The sequence below is a fragment of the Scylla paramamosain genome, chromosome 2 (genome assembly GCF_035594125.1).
Source record: "Scylla paramamosain isolate STU-SP2022 chromosome 2, ASM3559412v1, whole genome shotgun sequence".
NCBI classification, from domain to species: domain Eukaryota; kingdom Metazoa; phylum Arthropoda; class Malacostraca; order Decapoda; family Portunidae; genus Scylla; species Scylla paramamosain.
The window spans coordinates 29814317-29831816 of NC_087152.1; the positions used below are offsets into that span (position 1 = coordinate 29814317).

General features: G+C 39.3%; 4 protein-coding genes across 5 annotated transcripts in view; 3 read left to right on the forward strand and 1 right to left on the reverse strand.

The window, feature by feature from the left end:
• Positions 1 to 5901, forward strand: part of LOC135112821 (mediator of RNA polymerase II transcription subunit 9-like) — a 13746-nt gene extending 7845 nt beyond the window's left edge. The window contains exon 4 of one of the 2 annotated variants that reach the window (XM_064027666.1): positions 2723 to 5901. The gene's annotated coding sequence lies outside the window, so the exon portion shown is untranslated. The remainder of the gene's footprint in view (positions 1 to 2722) is intronic. The other variant, XM_064027676.1, reaches the window with a different exon arrangement.
• LOC135112830 (barrier-to-autointegration factor-like) lies at positions 3390 to 5901 on the forward strand. The gene has a single exon (XM_064027686.1). The coding sequence runs from the start codon at positions 3390 to 3392 to the stop codon at positions 3660 to 3662; it is 273 nt and encodes a 90-aa protein (XP_063883756.1). The 3' UTR covers positions 3663 to 5901.
• LOC135112818 (protein YIPF3-like) lies at positions 3731 to 5901 on the forward strand. The gene has a single exon (XM_064027653.1). The coding sequence runs from the start codon at positions 3731 to 3733 to the stop codon at positions 4400 to 4402; it is 672 nt and encodes a 223-aa protein (XP_063883723.1). The 3' UTR covers positions 4403 to 5901.
• A 781-nt stretch (positions 5902 to 6682) lies between these two features.
• The window catches only part of LOC135112811 (FYVE, RhoGEF and PH domain-containing protein 6-like), a 25874-nt gene continuing 15056 nt past the window's right edge, over positions 6683 to 17500 (reverse strand). Inside the window, exons 3-9 of the mRNA XM_064027643.1 lie at positions 14506 to 14678; positions 13390 to 13525; positions 12294 to 12395; positions 11803 to 12078; positions 10729 to 10911; positions 8291 to 8397; positions 6683 to 8142 (exon numbers count right to left, since the gene is read on the reverse strand). Coding sequence (XP_063883713.1) covers positions 8103 to 8142; positions 8291 to 8397; positions 10729 to 10911; positions 11803 to 12078; positions 12294 to 12395; positions 13390 to 13525; positions 14506 to 14678 — 1017 coding nt within the window. The 3' untranslated portion in view covers positions 6683 to 8102. The remainder of the gene's footprint in view (positions 8143 to 8290; positions 8398 to 10728; positions 10912 to 11802; positions 12079 to 12293; positions 12396 to 13389; positions 13526 to 14505; positions 14679 to 17500) is intronic.

A 17500-nucleotide genomic window follows, 5' to 3' on the forward strand; every position in this document is an offset into this window, starting at 1 on the left:
TATGTGTGTGGAAAAAGCATGATATTCACGTGAAGAAAGAAAATAAACCCCAACATTTCCTACATTCTCTCTCTCTCTCTCTCTCTCTCTCTCTCTCTCTCTCTCTCTCTCTCTCTCTCTCTCTCTCTCTCTCTCTCTCTCTCTCTCTCTCTCTCTCTCTCTCTCTCTCTCTCTCTCTCTCTCTCTCTCTCTCTCTCTCTCTCTCTCTCTCTCTCTCTCTCTCTCTCTCTCTCTCTCTCTCTCTCTCTCTCTCTCTCTCTCTCTAACACACACACACAACGTTGGAAAAGAGGAGAGAGTGGAGACTTGATTGCGATATATAAAGCATATGAGGGAGTAGAGGAGGTGGACTGGAGCAACTTAATGGTTTAGGATACACAGGACACTAGAGAATATGGGAAGAGGCTGAAGAGGAGTGCTTGTAGAAGAGACGTCAAAAAGTATAGTTTCCCATATAGAAGTATTGATGTATGGAACAGTCTGGATGAGGAGATAGTAAATGCAGAAAGTATACATGGATTCAAGACTAAGTTGGATATTAAAAGATATGGAGATGGGACAGCACGAGCATAGCTCTTTTCCCATAAAGCACAACTAGGTAAATACACAACAAAATATTCTCGCAATGTTAATGGTACTTGTGTTTGTAGTTAAGTTTGTTAGCAGTCATTGTATAGTTGTGCCTTATCTCCATGATAAACACAGCCAGTCAGTGAGGAAAGCATTATCCCCATCCAAAAAAGAGAACTCTGCAAGCCTCTACAAGCAATGGTTCCTAACCTGTGGTACCTTTACCCCAAGGGGTACAAAACCATAAACCTGGGGGTACGAGACATGATAGCTAGTGCAATGGTACTGTATATTTATCATGAGAAAGCAAAACTAATTGGACACTTCATTTGAAATTAAAAAAAAAAGTACCTTTGTTCAGTAATTGAAAAATCTAATAATTTTTCAGCAAGGTTTGTATCACTAATCCTTTTCATGTGTTTGTGTTGTATTTATATTGGGTGGAGGGTACGAGAAAATTTTCTGAGATATCAAGAGATACAGGCACTGAAAAAGGTTAAGAACCATTGCTCTACAGCTTGAGACTACATCATGTTTTAAAGTACACTCAAGTGTCTCATGCTCTTTATTAGCATTGCCACCCATCTTTGCTTATCTTAGACCCTTCTGTTGTGTAAATGTATGTGGTGGGAGTGAGAGGCAAGTGAATCTGGAGCTGAAGTCTAATATGGCTGTCTCATACACAGAGGCAGTAATGCTACAGATGTTACTGCATACTTCATTATTTTTTCATACTGTTAAGCCTGCTGTGCTGTTCTTTATTTCACATGGAGGAAGGGCATGTGGTATCAGCTTATCAAACTTGAAGCACAGACAATGTGCAATGAAAAAAGTTTTGACATTATTAAAAACTGAAATGATACTTAACTAAAATTTCACCACCATCGCACAACACTACCACTAATTTTAATTTCCAATCTCTCTTGAAACTCGTTTACTCCCTCATTATTTTACTCCATTAGACTATTTTCTTTAGGTCTTAGCAGACCATTAAGATTACTTTACCCTATAGTCTTTCTTTTATATGGTCTCCATTATCCTGTATTAACATAGTTTTTGTGTACTCCACCATCCATCATTCCTGTATTTCAGTGCTCATCTGGCTCGGCTATGTTATTTCATGCATTTGAATGCTGTCAATAAGGAACCACTGAAAGTGATACCCGATCTTATATCTTTAGCTGTGCTTCATTAAAAGGCACTATACCTTTTGTATGCACAGGTGTTTTTTATAGGTATGTTGAAAAGAGCATGAGTTGGAGGGAAAGGATCTTTGTTCTATGTAGTCAACATCAGTAGCTCTCTCTCTCTCTCTCTCTCTCTCTCTCTCTCTCTCTCTCTCTCTCTCTCTCTCTCTCTCTCTCTCTCTCTCTCTCTCTCTCTCTCTCTCTCTCTCTCTCTCTCTCTCTCTCTCTCTCTCTCTCTCTCTCTCTCTCTCTCTCTCTCTCTCTCTCTCTCTCTCTCTTATTACAAGGACCTGATTTTAAATTTTTAACTGAACCTTAGAATGACATTGATTTAATGGTGAAATAATGTGAAACATGTTTGTCATACAACACAAGAAGCCTTGTGTCCCATCTCAACTTTCATTTTGCTGTTACTTGGTTGCATCCCAGCTAGGTGCCACTTTAGAGGAATTGACATGGTGCAACTACTTGAATTTTCTTGCTGCTTAGTATTTAGAATTTGCTGCTCTCTCTCTCTCTCTCTCTCTCTCTCTCTCTCTCTCTCTCTCTCTCTCTCTCTCTCTCTCTCTCTCTCTCTCTCTCTCTCTCTCTCTCTCTCTCTCTCTCTCTCTCTCTCTCTCTCTCTCTCTCTCTCTCTCTCTCTCTCTCTCTCTCTCTCTCTCTCTCTCTCTCTCTCTCTCTCTCTCTCTCTCCATGATTATGTTATGAATATGTAAGGCACAAAAACAATAAGACAAAAGCAGTAGCTAATAACTGCACTAGGCTCAGGTGAATCTAATCTGTTGTGCAGCACAAGCTGATCTCTAGGAAACTAAAAGGCAAATGCCACTTTCACTGTCACAAAGTGCAGTTTATAATCATTTATTATCTTGGTCATAACATAGCATAAGCATCAATATTTTCTTTTATTTTTTTCACTTTGATTTGTTGTGCTGATTATAGCAGTAATAAATTACTGCTTTCAGGCACGTGCTATTTGGCAATGGTGCTGCGTTACTTGCTGCACCGACTCATCAATAACCCACAACTGATAGAAAAGCTGTCCGAGTCTTATCCCATTCGCCGGGCTGCACAACTTACTGCATACGTTCTACAGCAGGGTAAAGAGTCCATCAAGGAAGCAGTAGAGTCTGAGGCCAGGAAGAAGGTGGACCAGTTTAGCCAAACCTTCACTCAGGAGCTCAAGGAAGGATTCAGGAAGATTCAGGATCAGCAGAAGCAACAAAAGTAAGCCTGTTGGTTTGAGTGAATTCTTGTAGATCCTCAGCTTCAGCTTCCATACTTTTCTCCCCACTTCATAACATCATGCCTGGAGAAACCTCCGCTAAGGACAGTACCCAAGGAGGAGAAAAGAAGCCAAAATGCAAGGCATGCTGTGCCTGTCCAGAGACCAAACGTGTGCGGGATGCTTGCATTGTGGAAAATGGTGCCGAGAATTGCCAGAAGGAGATTGAGGACCACAAGAAGTGCATGAAGGAGATGGGTTTTGATATTTAGTGTTGCAGGACAGCAGTGTAATACACATGGGACATAATCAGCAAGTTCACTTGTCTTTTTTTTTTGTTTTAAAGAATGAGGTTAGTTTAGTACCCATTGAGTGATTGCTGTTGGTATAAGTCTACAATCACCATAATGACAACAACATCACAGAAGCACACCTTGTTTGTAGCAGAACCAATGGGCGACAAGCCCGTCACAGAGTTAGCTGGTATAGGAGAGGTGTTGGGCAAGCGGTTGGAGAACAGAGGATTTGACAAAGCTTATGTGGTCTTGGGTCAGTTCCTGGTACTTAAGAAGAACAGGGAGCTGTTTTTGGAGTGGCTTTCAGACATGGTAGCTGCTAACTCCAATCAGGCATCTGAGTGTTACCAGTGTCTGGCTGATTGGTGCAGTGAGTTCCTGTAGACTTATTGTCTTAGCTAAGGTGAAGTCCAGCCATCATTACATTGCTTAAAGAGATATCTTCTTTAGTCATGGCACTCAGAAACCATTCAGCAGTGACTGTTGACTCTACAGACTCTGACCAAGATCCTCTATTGTTAGAACACAGTCCTGCTTCCCACTCACCTACCAACACACAGTCATCTTTAAGGAGAGTCATTTTGGTTCGTGGTGTGCCTCAGCGAATCCTCTTGTCCCTGGTGCCACCACTAGTTTATCCAGAGTACCAGCAAGTGTACTCTGACCTCAGAGGACCTTTGCTTGTGGTAACCACTCTTGCCACCATTATTCTGTTTGGCCTACATAATCCAGGACAGGCACTGGCATGGGAGCTGCTAACCACAACAAAGCTAAGTCTGGGTTACTGGCTGGGATTTTCCTTGCTGGCATTCTTGTTGGGCCACTGTTTTGGGACCACCTTGAGTCTGCCCCAGCTTGCCTCATTGGCTGGATACAGCTTGACAGGCCATTGCCTGGTGCTCCTTGGAGCTGAGTTGCTGCACCAGGAGGAGAGCCACACAGTGTTCTTCCTGCTGACCACTCTGTTTGGAGGCCTTGCCACTGGCCGCCTGGTATTATTGGTGCTGGCCCGCACACCTCAGCCCCCACACAGGTTGCTGATGGGCTCCTCTCTTGCATCCATACACCTCATGCACCTCATATACATCCATTTTGCTTGCATGAGGAGGAAGTTTGAATTGTGAAAAGTGAAGATATTACAGAAAGACTAGACTTTGTAGTATGGAATGGTGCAGGATAATATCCTTTGCTGCCCAACTCATTCATTGTTACTACAACTCCAAAGTTCAAAATGATATCTTTGTATTTTAAACATATCATCTTTTATCCCATCTGTTGTTTTACTGTAAAATTTTTAACATAACTCAATTTGTTACTGTATTTCATCACAATTGCAATGCTGCTGATCAAAGCCTGTTGTAAATATGTAACTGATCATCATTAAAAAGGAAAACTATATATATTATGTTCTTTACCAGTATTAGTTATATTATGCCTTTATTCATTCCAAGTCATACACACAAATTGCATTTTTCATCATAAGATTTCCAATGTTCATTGTGCCATGCCAAAAGATCAAACTAGTTTTGGTAGTAATAGATATCATGTACACATAGATAAATTGCATACAAAATTGTTATAAACCAGTCAGATTGACCTGATCTGGTATGAATTTGTATTGGCAAGCTTAGGCAAAAAGAAATAATGTAATAAGAAAGGTTGAATAGGAGTAAAAATAGACTTGCCATGCTAAGGTCTTTATGGTGTTGCAAGGATCAGGTATTGAACTAAGAGTGAGAAGGAAAGTTTGTAGATATCCTCTGTATGAAAGATGTAGAAATATGGAATACCTTGTTTTGTAGTGTACAAATTGTAAAGTTCATATTTTATCATTCTACTGACCATCCCATAGCTGTGCAAGGGTCAGTTGTGCATTGTTATCTTGATGCGAAGATACCCAGTTAAGCTGCAAAAATTACCCTTACTCTGTGTGATCAGAGTGGATCAATCCCATTTCCCTGAGATGCCCTAAGGCTAAGATGTGAGGAAATGCTTGTGTATGTGATTATGAATGTGAATGTGGATATGTGGACATACATATGCACGTAAACACCTGGTCTTGACTACCCTTTGTAAGGGATGTCAACCTGATATTTAGATAGACTATCGTATTGAATTACACAATGATGTGCAAACAAATAAAACTTGGGTTGTTTTATGTTCATAGTGGAATAGAATTTTAACCAAGAGAACAGCACAGTAGTATGTATCTTACACTCCTTTAAGTTATGGGACAAATTTAGGGAAAATATGAATTGACGCTCTATTATGAAAAATCCAAGTAGAAACCTCATTTGTTTTAAGAAATATCATGTTGGCATATTATTTTACATTTCAATTAAGGATTGCAACTTTGCAATGACATTACTGTTAAATGTAAATGTATCTTGAGTGGAATACATTGGCATTAGATATATCTTGACTGCTTATTTGTGACTGACAAAGATTTTAGAAATGATAAAACCATCATAGACAGGATGGATTTAGTACATTAGCTGTGAAGCTTTAAACACAAGATTCCCATGCCTCAGTTCTTGGTAGGTGTAAACAGTAAGCATGCCCTGTATGGTAATCTCATTTCATGTATTGTGTGATCTTTGGGAAAATATAAGTTTGACTTCAATCAGGAATTTTACTTAGATTATAATTACATACTTTGTGAACTGTGTAAAACACAAGAACATAAGAAAATAAAGGAAGCTGCAAGAAGCCATCAGGCCTACATGTGGCAGTCCCTGTATAAAAACATACCTATTTCAACATATCATACCCATCCATAAATTTGTCTAATCTTTGAACGCTCCCTAATGATTCAGCACCAGCAACTTGATTACCAAGTCCATTCCATTCATCTACCACTCTAGAGTGGAATGTACAGTTGGCTACATTCCCAGGAGGTCCACCAGCATTGTCGAGGTTGGTGAGACTGTAACCATGAAACACTAGAAGCAGTGAGCTTTGCTTGAAGCATTCATTGGTGGGAGGGAGGGCTAAGGAGGGAAAGGGCAGTACCCTACTCTCCTCAAACCTCTCTTATCTCCTGCAAAACTGCCTCCCCCCCTTCCCCTAACCTCTCCCTCCATTCAAATGAGTTCTTCAAGTAAAGCCCATTACTTAGAGTTTCGTGGTTATAATCTCACCAGTTTTGACAATGCTGGGTGGACCTCACAGGAATGTGGCCAACTGCACCTATGTTGTTAGTGCTAAGTCATTAGGGAACTTTAAAAAAAAAGTTCCTAATTGGCTATTTGGTTTCTGCAGGTGAACAAGCATTCATTGAGTCATGTTTAATCTGCAGCTTCAAGAGAAGTCTCTCACGACACAGTCATTCCTCCATTAACATTGCATTATATTACAGAACATATCATAAAGTTGAATAGAGGGATGAAAGAAGTTGCCACAAGGAGTTTTAGAGAACAAATTTATTGAGTATATGACAAGATCAGACAGCTGGGACATAGTACAGGAGGAGCCACCCTAATGCTTCTCAAGCCACTAGAATGGCAATGAAAAATAAATAAAATGTATCAAGTCCACATCCATGCTATTGACCTGTGGAAATCTACATATAAAAGACAAAAATTAAGTATATTATTAAAGCAGGTATAAATGTTTACACATGGAATTGCAGGTAGGATTGTTAGAAACCCAAACCAATCTGAGGGAAATGTGGATAAAATGCTTGCATCATTATTTGTATGAAGTTACTGTACACATCACCATTGCAGACTAGAGATGTCATTGTAAGAATAGTGCTTCTTTTTTCATGTTGATATATATATATATATATATATATATATATATATATATATATATATATATATATATATATATATATATATATATATATATATATATATATATATATTATAATACAATTGGCTATCATTCTTAACTTACAGAAAGCAAACATATACAGTTGAAAAGTTACAAAAAAAGGTGAGGAGCACAATAAAGAGATGACAATGGCACCATTTTATTGCCAGGAGACTGGCTGGGATAAAAGCAATTCCAACTTAGGAACAACTGCAACAAAAGAATTATTAACTTAACTATATATTATTTAAAACAATCCTGTAGGGTACTCATATAAACTCGTTATATAATCATAATAATACAAATATTTACATCACCATCTTAATTCATCACCCTAAACTTGGTTACAATTATTAAACAACAATATTGCTACAGAGAACGTACAATGCATCACAGACTTGGAAAGACGTAGAAGATATCATTGGCAAGGTTTCAGTGAGTTTCTGAACAAAAAAAAACATTTTCAGACCAACTTTCTTCAGTCAACTATGAAGGTCATCTTTACAACAATGACTTCTGAAAAGCTGCAACTTCAGTGCTCACATATTTCTGTACTATTTAAAATATCAAGACAGAATGAGATATTCGTTGTTGCAATATCCTGAGACAATGAAAATTTGTGACTCATTTCTCTGTTTCACTCAATGTTTCAGAGATTTCAGATGTATCTATTACCAAAAAGTTGAAACATTGTTTAAACTGCTTAAAACATCTAAGTTTGTTAGGACAGATGACATAGCCATTCTTCCTCCTTGAGTATATTTACATAGTCATTCAGATCATTCCACTAAGCAATCCTAAGTGCAGATCTTGTTCCTTTGGTTCCTCTTGAGTGGCACAGAGTGGATGTCACCTCACCACCACACATGACCATTGCTCTGAGTTGCATCAGATCACCCATAGGGTTGTAGCAGCTGCCTGACTGTTGCCTTAGGTACAAAGTAGAAGTACGAACACCAAAGGGGAGCAGCTGCCCTCAGACCTTCAACTCCAAGTCATTCCATCTGTTCAGTTCAGCACTACTGCTTCTTTCATGGCTTGAATCCACCTAAAGAAATAAATGGTGTTAGTGTTACACACCACTGAACCAAAAATATATTGACAATTATAATTTCTAGTTTATTTCTATTAAGATACATAGTGGATTATGTGAGATACATTACATATGGATAATAGTAAATCACAGATGGTCTTACTTCTCAGCTAGATGTGGAGAGTCAGCTTGGAAGACAAGTGGTGACTGGTTAAGATGGGTGAGCTGGAAGGCAAGGCAGTCATCTACATCCTCAGTCACCTCCCGGTCCTGTTGAAAAAGAAAAGAGAATATCTATATCTATCTATCTATCTATATCTAATGCTTGCTTCTAAGAACTACCCCAGGAGATGGCCATGACAAAGAAGTTAACATTTATTCCTGTACTTGCATTGCCTCCTTCCATGGTCCAATGTTCTCCACTTAATCTCATCTCGTGCACTACAGCACTTTGTCCTCACGTTTCACTGCAGGTCATCCTCTTGCACTTATTGCATCCACATATTCTTTTTAGTTTTTTTTTCACCTTCTGCCTTTCCTTGTGGGCAAACAACTCCATAGTTAACATAATACTTAACATACTAAATCTGTTGTATACAGTTTCATTAATTGCACCACCCATTCTTGTCACACCAAAGGTACTGCTAAAGTCATTAATTTCAACCAATTGGATGTATGACATGTCCACTCCACACTATCTTACTTATATATGTGATAAGCAGCACTTTTATTTAATTACACAATTCTTTTTTTCTCTTAAATAGTTACTTTCCTTCCTTCTGTCATGCATTCTTGAGATACAATCACTCCCCTTCCTTCCACAGGTTTTTCTCTCATCTCATTTTACGTGCTTCCACACTTGTTCTGGATAGAACTAAGATACTGAAAGTGTTCCATATATATATATATATATATATATATATATATATATATATATATATATATATATATATATATATATATATATATATTAATTTTATATTCCTGTGGTCATTCAGCTCTTGTTTTATACAGGCAATCAGGAGCAATTGCATCACTTTTATAAATTTCAAACCACTACCTCACTTTTTTTCACATTCATCTTCAACTTCTGCCTTTTGCACGCAATAGCAAACAAGTTCACTAGCTTTTGTTGGTCACCTGTTTTCTGCAGTCATAACAATCAACTGCAAACATAATTATAAATAACCGTCAGCCAAGATTTCCACACATTTTCATTTCATCATCAGCAACCTTTGCATTTGTCTTTCACACTGCACCATCCATACAAGTACATAGGTAATGTACCAGTAAAATACCTGGAAGGCGATTGATGAGTGAAGCTGTTATTAATGCAACAGTGGAAGCACCCTGCACATTGCACACCTGCCTAATATTCAAATCAATCTAGCTCAACACTTTGCAAGAGCCCAGTGGTTGTGCTGTATACCACTGGATAAGAAATTTTATCCTGTTCAGTGGTATGTGTTCACTCTTGCTGAGACAAAAAAAAATTGGTGAAAATTGCAGAAAATTGACAATTGGTTTATTAAAAGTTTTATTATGTATTTTGCACATGTGCAATAGTGTTACAAATTTGACATGCTTTTTCATTATAACTTGCATTAATCTTATTACCTCCAAAATTGGAGCCTTATCAGTTCATTAGTTGAAAAAGTTGGGAGGAATTTCAGGCATCGTGCACACCACACACTTGCCTAATATTCAAATCACTTTAGCTCAAAACTTAGCAAGAGCCCAGTGGTTGTGCTGTATACTGCTGGATAGGAAATTTCATTCTGTGTTCAATGGTATGTATCCACTCTCATTGAGACAAAAGAAAGTTGGTGAAAACTGCAGAAAACTGACAGTCACTTTACAAAAAGTTCTATACTGTATTTTGCGCATGGGCAGCAGTGGTGTAAATTTGGCATGCTTTTTTTTATTATAACTTCTATTACTCTTATTGACAATAAAATTTAAGCTTGATCAGTTAATTAGTTAAAAGTTGGAATTTTGGCTTTACGCATGCACACTGCTACTTGAAAGTTGACAAAGAATTTATTAGAATTATAACAACATGACATCTCTTTATAGTTTCATTAAAATTGGTTGGGTAGTTTCTGAGAAATCCCATTTTTGACACCCTTCTACTTTTTGCAAGTAACCCATTGACTTCACCCAATAGAAGAGATGAAAGCTATATCATATAAAAATGAGAGTTATGCTATCATACAGTGGTAATTTCATTATGCTCGGTCACGTAGTTCGGGAGATATTAGTGTTTGAATAGCATTACAGTTGGGCCAGGTTGGGCCAGGCCACTCAAAATAAAGAAAACATCCATAGTAAATTTTGCTTCGCTCATAATAAGAGCCACAGGGGTATCACACACCCTGCCTCACATCCTCCTGTATTCCAAAACTCCACTTGTATGCCTATAAAAAGTTTTAATACCATTCAGCAACCCACCACTCCACACCATACACTTTCAATACATCCCACACTACTATCAAATAAATTGTCAAAATGTTTTCTCAAGGTCCAGACTTTATACTCCAGTACCCCTACAGGAAAACAGGAATTGCAGTGCTATATGTGGCAACATTACAGCATCTTTACCTTGTTGATGGCTTCCACCTGGTAGCCAAGTACTGGGAGGCTGTAAAGGGCACAAACATCCTGTGGTGCACGGTACTCATACAGCACACGGTCCTTGAGCACAAACCAGCCCCGCCGCCAGGACCGCCGCACCATCATCAGCAGGTATCCGCTCATTTGGGAAGAGATGTCGTTAGCACACACCTGTACAGAAGAAGGTTAATTAAGTACCTACTCTCATTAAACTTATTTGTGGTAATGCCTTTAGAATAGATGTGAACCTCGCTCATAACAACAATTCACTACAAGTTTTTTTTTTTAAAGATAACAGTTGTGGTATCACATTACAGGTCAAATCAAGGTATTATAAAGTGATTGTTCCATTAAAAATTATCCCTTACATTAATTCAAGTACCAACGTGCACAGTATACCTACATAACTAATTTTTGGTATGTATTTGGTGGGCATTACAAATTAGCATGTAATGTGTTACAGCAGTATTATTTAATATCATATGTGAATTCAAGTTAACCAATAGTAATTAGAATTTATATTTGAATGCCACATTATAGTTGTTTAAACTCAAGAATTTTATGAGTGTAAGGGGTTTGCTTATTTGAATTCTAGAGTATTTTCAGTATATCTTTTATAATGAAAAATTATTTTTGTGCATCCTCAAGTAATACTGGTTCAGATTTTTAGGGACATGCTTATATAATTTTTCACATAATTATGCCTCCATATCCTTCCTGATAACTATATGAAATGAAAAGCACAGGGTTTAAATTAAGTAGTATTTTTGGCTTGTTTTTAAGCAGTCAGTGTTAGTGTCAAAGGCCTTTCTTTTCCATACCACTAAACCAGTACATTTTCTTGCTCTCACTAATGCAGTCAACTCTTGCCTTTCATCTCCTCCCTCACTGCACCATCTCATGCTACAACACTGGACATCCACCTCACAATGCTGAGTACATGCCCCAGCCTTCTTGCCATAAATGACAATAAGGCACTGCACTCTTGACACAGTGTGAATAGGAAATCAAGAAGTAATAAGCAAAAGGCACCTGTCCCCCCATTACATCTCTCATGCTCACCTCCATCAGTCTTTCTGGAACCTTTCTCTTGTTACGGATCCTGTTTGACTTGGACTCTCGCATGCCTCGCCGAAATTGAGCCTTCAGATTGTCTGGCTCTTTCCCCTTTTGTCTATCCTCCTGTTGGTGCTGATGCTGCCCATTTTCCTTAAGACCCTTGGACTTTTCCTCAAAGTCCTGCTGCAGTACCTCAAAGCAAGGATCACACACCCTCTCCACCTTGTTCTTCTTGTACAGCAGAGGTGCTCGGTTGGATGAGCAGGGATCACACACCACCTGAAGTAACATATGTAGATTTAGTTCTCTCTCTCTCTCTCTCTCTCTCTCTCTCTCTCTCTCTCTCTCTCTCTCTCTCTCTCTCTCTCTCTCTCTCTCTCTCTCTCTCCTCTCTCTCTCTCTCTCTCTCTCTCTCTCTCTCTCTCTCTCTCTCTCTCTGAAATGTAAGTGAAAAAAGCAACAATTTTAGCTATAAGGTGAGGGCACACACGTACCTTCCCACAGGCGCGACAGTGGTGCCGCCTGAAGGTGAGGGTGAATGTGGCCGTGCAGTGCTGGCACATGGTTACCCTGTAGTCAGGGATCCACACTGGGGCCTGCAGAGGAAGAGGATCAGGTGAGGCAGTGCTTGGTGTTGTGATGTCTAGATGCCTTGGTAGTAGCAGGATTGTCAGGCTTGATTAAATTCTATATGGACCACAGTAGCCATTAAAGTGTAAGTGGTTAAATGTAATGCATGTTGAGTGTCCTGTGCAGAGATCATATCTCCAGGTGATTCCTCTCACAACTTATGCTGTGAATCAGTTTCTCAGTGTTTCAAATCTCAAGGCTTTATTGTGGGATTGTTAATTATTGCTTTCTGAGGCTAGAAATGAAGATGGAAAGGGAATACAACATTTTTTTTTTACTTCCTCCTTTGCTTTTATTTATTTTTTATTTGTCATTTTATTTTATTATTTATTATTATTTTTATTTATTTATTTATTTTATTTTTATTTGATTTATTTATTTTTCATTCTATTTATTTATTTTATTTATTTATTTATTTATTTATTTTTATTTATTTATTTATCTATTTATTATTATTATTATTTTTTTGTTTATTTATTTATTTATTTATTTTATTTTTTTTGCGTGAAGTATGGCATCCAGTTGCTGATTGATTAGCTGACTGATTGAAGCTAAGTACCTTATGAGTTTCACAAAATTTATTAATGGAAGGACAAAATCCAAGGCAGTACATGGCGCTAACACAAAACTGTGTATGAGAAAATGTATCAAGGTTCAACACGTTCATATTGACATTGTCTATTATACTGAACATTCTAATAGGATTTTTTTTTTATTCATGGACGAAGGCCAGAGAAAGCTGAATACCAGTTTTTCAAAACGAATGTATACAAAAAAGGGAATTCATTTCTCGTTTTTATATATTTCATATAATTTTATTATTTTTATTGTTTCGTTATGTTTTTTTTTTATTTAATGTTTATTAATTTATATAATCAATTTTGGTTAATTATGTATAATTATATTAATATTTTCAAGAAAGGAGATATGCTAGTGTTGTACGCGAGTGGGATGCGTTACCTGCTTGCCGAGAGTGAAGGAGGACGAGGGCAGCCTCTCCTGGAGGAGGACTTGTTGGAAGGTGGACCGGCGGGAGGCATTATCGGCGATGGCTTCCCTCAGCGCCCTCAGCCACTCGTCGCGCTCCTCCGCTGAGCTGCATGGAGGGAGGGGAGAAGAAAAGCATGATAACTGGAGGGAGTGAGAGCGGGAAGGGGATGTCGCACTGAGTCACGTCACGCTAGAGGGGCGTTCCCAGATTTTATTTGCAGCAGGGAGGGGAGAGGAGGCTGCTGTGACCCTCATGCCTGTGGTCACTGCATTGTTGTTGGGTATTTCAAGGTATTCCCTGATAAACACGACTCCCAGATTTTGTTAACAACAGAGAGGGGAGAGAAGGGTGACGTGTTATGGTAATCTCTGTGGTTATGACATTGTTCAGGGATATTTCAGGGAATGAACTGATAACCGACGGCCTGATAATCAAAATCCTACATAACGTGCATCAGAAGGAGGTGGCGTGTATACCCCTCCCTCTCAGTGGCATGCATTACGCCCAGCTCGCTCCCGTCACGCGATCCCCGCCCTCTTCTTGGTGCCTCCGCGGAAAAGGTGAATCATGTAATAAGAATAACTGCGTATGAGGTGGTCTGTTGAAACCCCAATCTTCTCTTTAAACCGTCTTATCGTTGGATCGAAACCCGCTTGCTCTTACGTATGATAACTACGAGAGAAAATTGCAAAATAGATTAATTTTGCAATAAAAAAAAAAACTGATGAATCGACACCCGCTCATATCACGTTCAGTAACTAGGCATGAAACTCACAATATACATAGAAGAAAATAGTGAAAACTAGTAGAACTATTAACTTGTGTATGCAGACCCGCTCACACCACGTTCAGTAACTAGGAGGTACACACGAAATGGAAAAATCTGTATTGAAAAACACGAATTGGACACACGTAGTGAACTGTGAACTTCCACCTTAGTAGGCTCACACGGACACGGAGGAAGCTGCCGGCGCGTGGAAAATCTCCCTAAGGTGAATAAAAAAGTTTCATCACTATGGCTCATGCTCACGCGACGTTTCGGTGGTGCGTGCGGTGCTCGGTGCGTGGCTGGCTGCCGCTCTCACCTTGCCTGAAGCGTGAAGGAACGTGACGTGGAGATGACGCTGAACTCATTCTTGAAATCCTCGGCCCGCGGCGTCTCCACTCTCATGCCCTCCAGCGGCAGCTCATAGTTGAGTCTGAGGGCGCCGCCGGGGCTGCTACTGGCGAAGCTGGTATAGAGCAGGACGTCCGACAGCTGGGGAAGGCAAGACAATGAGGGAGGGTCACCTGCCACCCAGATTATTGACGTGTTACACTTTCACGTCACGCATTGCGGAAGACAAAGCTGCGGCAAGATTGCAAACCTCGCAGATATCAGTGGTTTCTAATTCCCGTTATCCACAACCAGTGTAGTACATTCATCCAAGAAGCACGTTTGTTGTTTCGACATTGTCATGTAATAGAAGCAACTTCTGAGAACAGATTTCTGATGTATTAATAGTGAGATTTCCATACTTACGAAGTATCATGTATTTCAATAGGAAACACATACCTAGATTAAGATAAACGACTTCAGATTACATTATTAAGTAAATCATTTTCTTTTCACTCACAGTTTCTTTTCACTCACAGTCTGCATGGTACAAAAACCATTGTGAGTTTCTCAACGACTAATACGAATTTCTACGCACAAAGTTCCTCAAGGAGTTAGCTATTTGATATGGACCTACTCCCTAAGCACCACTTATTATTATCTTATTAAAACGAAAAAATATTTTCGTGATTTATGTACTGATAATTCTCTCAAGCATTTTTCAGTATATTTTACAGTTTTGGTACGATATTTATATATATCTTTACTGGCAGTATTCCTACAGTAGTTATTGTACGTATATATGTAAAAAATCTGAACACTATTTCATTAATAATTTGTTGTTTGAAGGTTGAGAATCAATAGAGAACGGTAGGAAATCCTCCCACATTTAAGTGTGTGAAATATGTGTATAATAACTGATTATCGAAAAAAAGTATCCCACAGTTTGTCGCTGATGTAACAGCTAATATGACCATTATGTACACTTTGAAACGTCACACGTGTGTTCATTCGGAAACACTTGGGTCGTCCACACAATAACACGTTTGACATAATTTCACACATCCGTAACATTTACATTCCACGTACGAAGGCGTGGTTTTGACCAAGGATGGGATGAACACACACACACACACACACACACACTCTCTCTCTCTCTCTCTCTCTCTCTCTCTCTCTCTCTCTCTCTCTCTCTCTCTCTCTCTCTCATTAGTATAGAAAACTGCACTACCTTTATGGAACAAAGGGTTCCCTACATTCCAAACTAACACACCTGACAATTCAGGAAGGTGTTGTGTCACAGGACATTAGTCTTGTCCTGTGGAAACGGAAGGTACTGTGTTCCCTCTCTAATTAAAAAAAAAATGTCGAATCATTATGAATCACTTTTTCTCACTACTTTTTTCCCATATTAACACACACACACACACACACACACACACACACACACACTACCAGAAAACATTTAACCTATAGCCCTATACTATAACAACCTATTTCCTGAAGAACGGTGTCATGAAGAAAATTATAGCACTTAATTATTCAGTAACTAGCAGCATTGAGTGTTCCTTACAACATGTGAGTGAAGAGGGAAGAAGATTCCCATTCGATAACCTGGCCAATTATCTTGCTAGTGCGTGGCGTGAGAAGTACAGTAAATCGTTCCTGGAAGACACTCAAAACCTTCGCCTCGCTTGTTTTTCTTATCGCCCAACGTGGTAGTCATGACTAAAAATATTCTCGACTCACACCACTTGAACAGCGAAAAGATATTTGACTACACACACACACACACACACACACACACACACACACACACACACATACATATGAATAACCCCGGACTTCCTACACGTGTCTTGAGGTCACGGTGATTCACCCTGGCCCGTCAGTTGCCAGTGCACCAGTCCACTCATTTCCTTCCACACCTGAATCAAATGACGAAGAGGTAAACACAAAGGGACTGTTGTTATAAAAACTAGTAATTCTTATTATGTGGCGAAAGAAGAGAGAGATACGTGTTGATTTTTTGCTTCAATCTTGCGGGCGAGGTGGACGTTGACTGGGTTGAGTCACATTCTCTCTCTCTCTCTCTCTCTCTCTCTCTCTCTCTCTCTCTCTCTCTCTCTCTCTCTCTCTCTCTCCAAACGTTGCTTCATAAGAATACATCATTGGTGGTAAGGTAGTAACGAAATCTTTCGCAGTTACGAGAGAGAGAGAGAGAGAGAGAGAGAGAGAGAGAGAGAGAGAGAGAGAGAGAGTGTGTGTGTGTGTGTGTGTGTGTGTGTGTGTGTGTGTGTGTGTGTGTGTGTGTGTGTGTGTGTTGCAAGAATGGGAATCCTTTCCTAAAAGTTTGTGTAGTACTGTTTGCTTATAGGTCAAGTTTGTATACCATTAACTTCCCTTAACAGCATGCATATGTACAGGGCCTATCTTATCGCACTGTGTGTGTGTGTGTGTGTGTGTGTGTGTGTGTGTGTGTGTGTGTGTGTGTGTGTGTGTGTGTGTGTGTGTGCGTCATCGTTATTACTCACGACGCGGCGATGGCCAATGGAGTGTGTACGACTGATTACCCAAGGACAATCTCTCTCTCTCTCTCTCTCTCTCTCTCTCTCTCTCTCTCTCTCTCTCTCTCTCTCTCTCTCTCTCTCTCTCTCTCTCTCTCATACACAATACCGCCAGCTATCTCTGTGGTCGCACTATGGCCCGCCGCTACACAATACACAATGAACCTCAAAACAAACTCATTCACTCCATTTGTAATAAGTTTGTAATATTGTCTTATCCCTCACAATTCCATCACCACCTGAAGTGAAGCGTGCATTATTTAGTCCTTAGAAGGTGTAATGGTTCCGATAACTGGCAAGGCCATGTTTAGAAGTAGAGAAATCTTATTTCCCTTAATTTTGTGTTTTCCCTCTATCATATGTCCTGTGATGATAGGCTGGCAATCCCATAATGCCTTAGAGCTTAGAGTGGCAGTA

Excerpts from the sequence above, each read along its gene's own strand:
- LOC135112830 (XM_064027686.1), top strand. The coding sequence starts at position 3,390 with ATGACAACAACATCACAGAAGCACACCTTGTTTGTAGCAGAACCAATG.
- LOC135112818 (XM_064027653.1), top strand. The coding sequence starts at position 3,731 with ATGGCACTCAGAAACCATTCAGCAGTGACTGTTGACTCTACAGACTCT.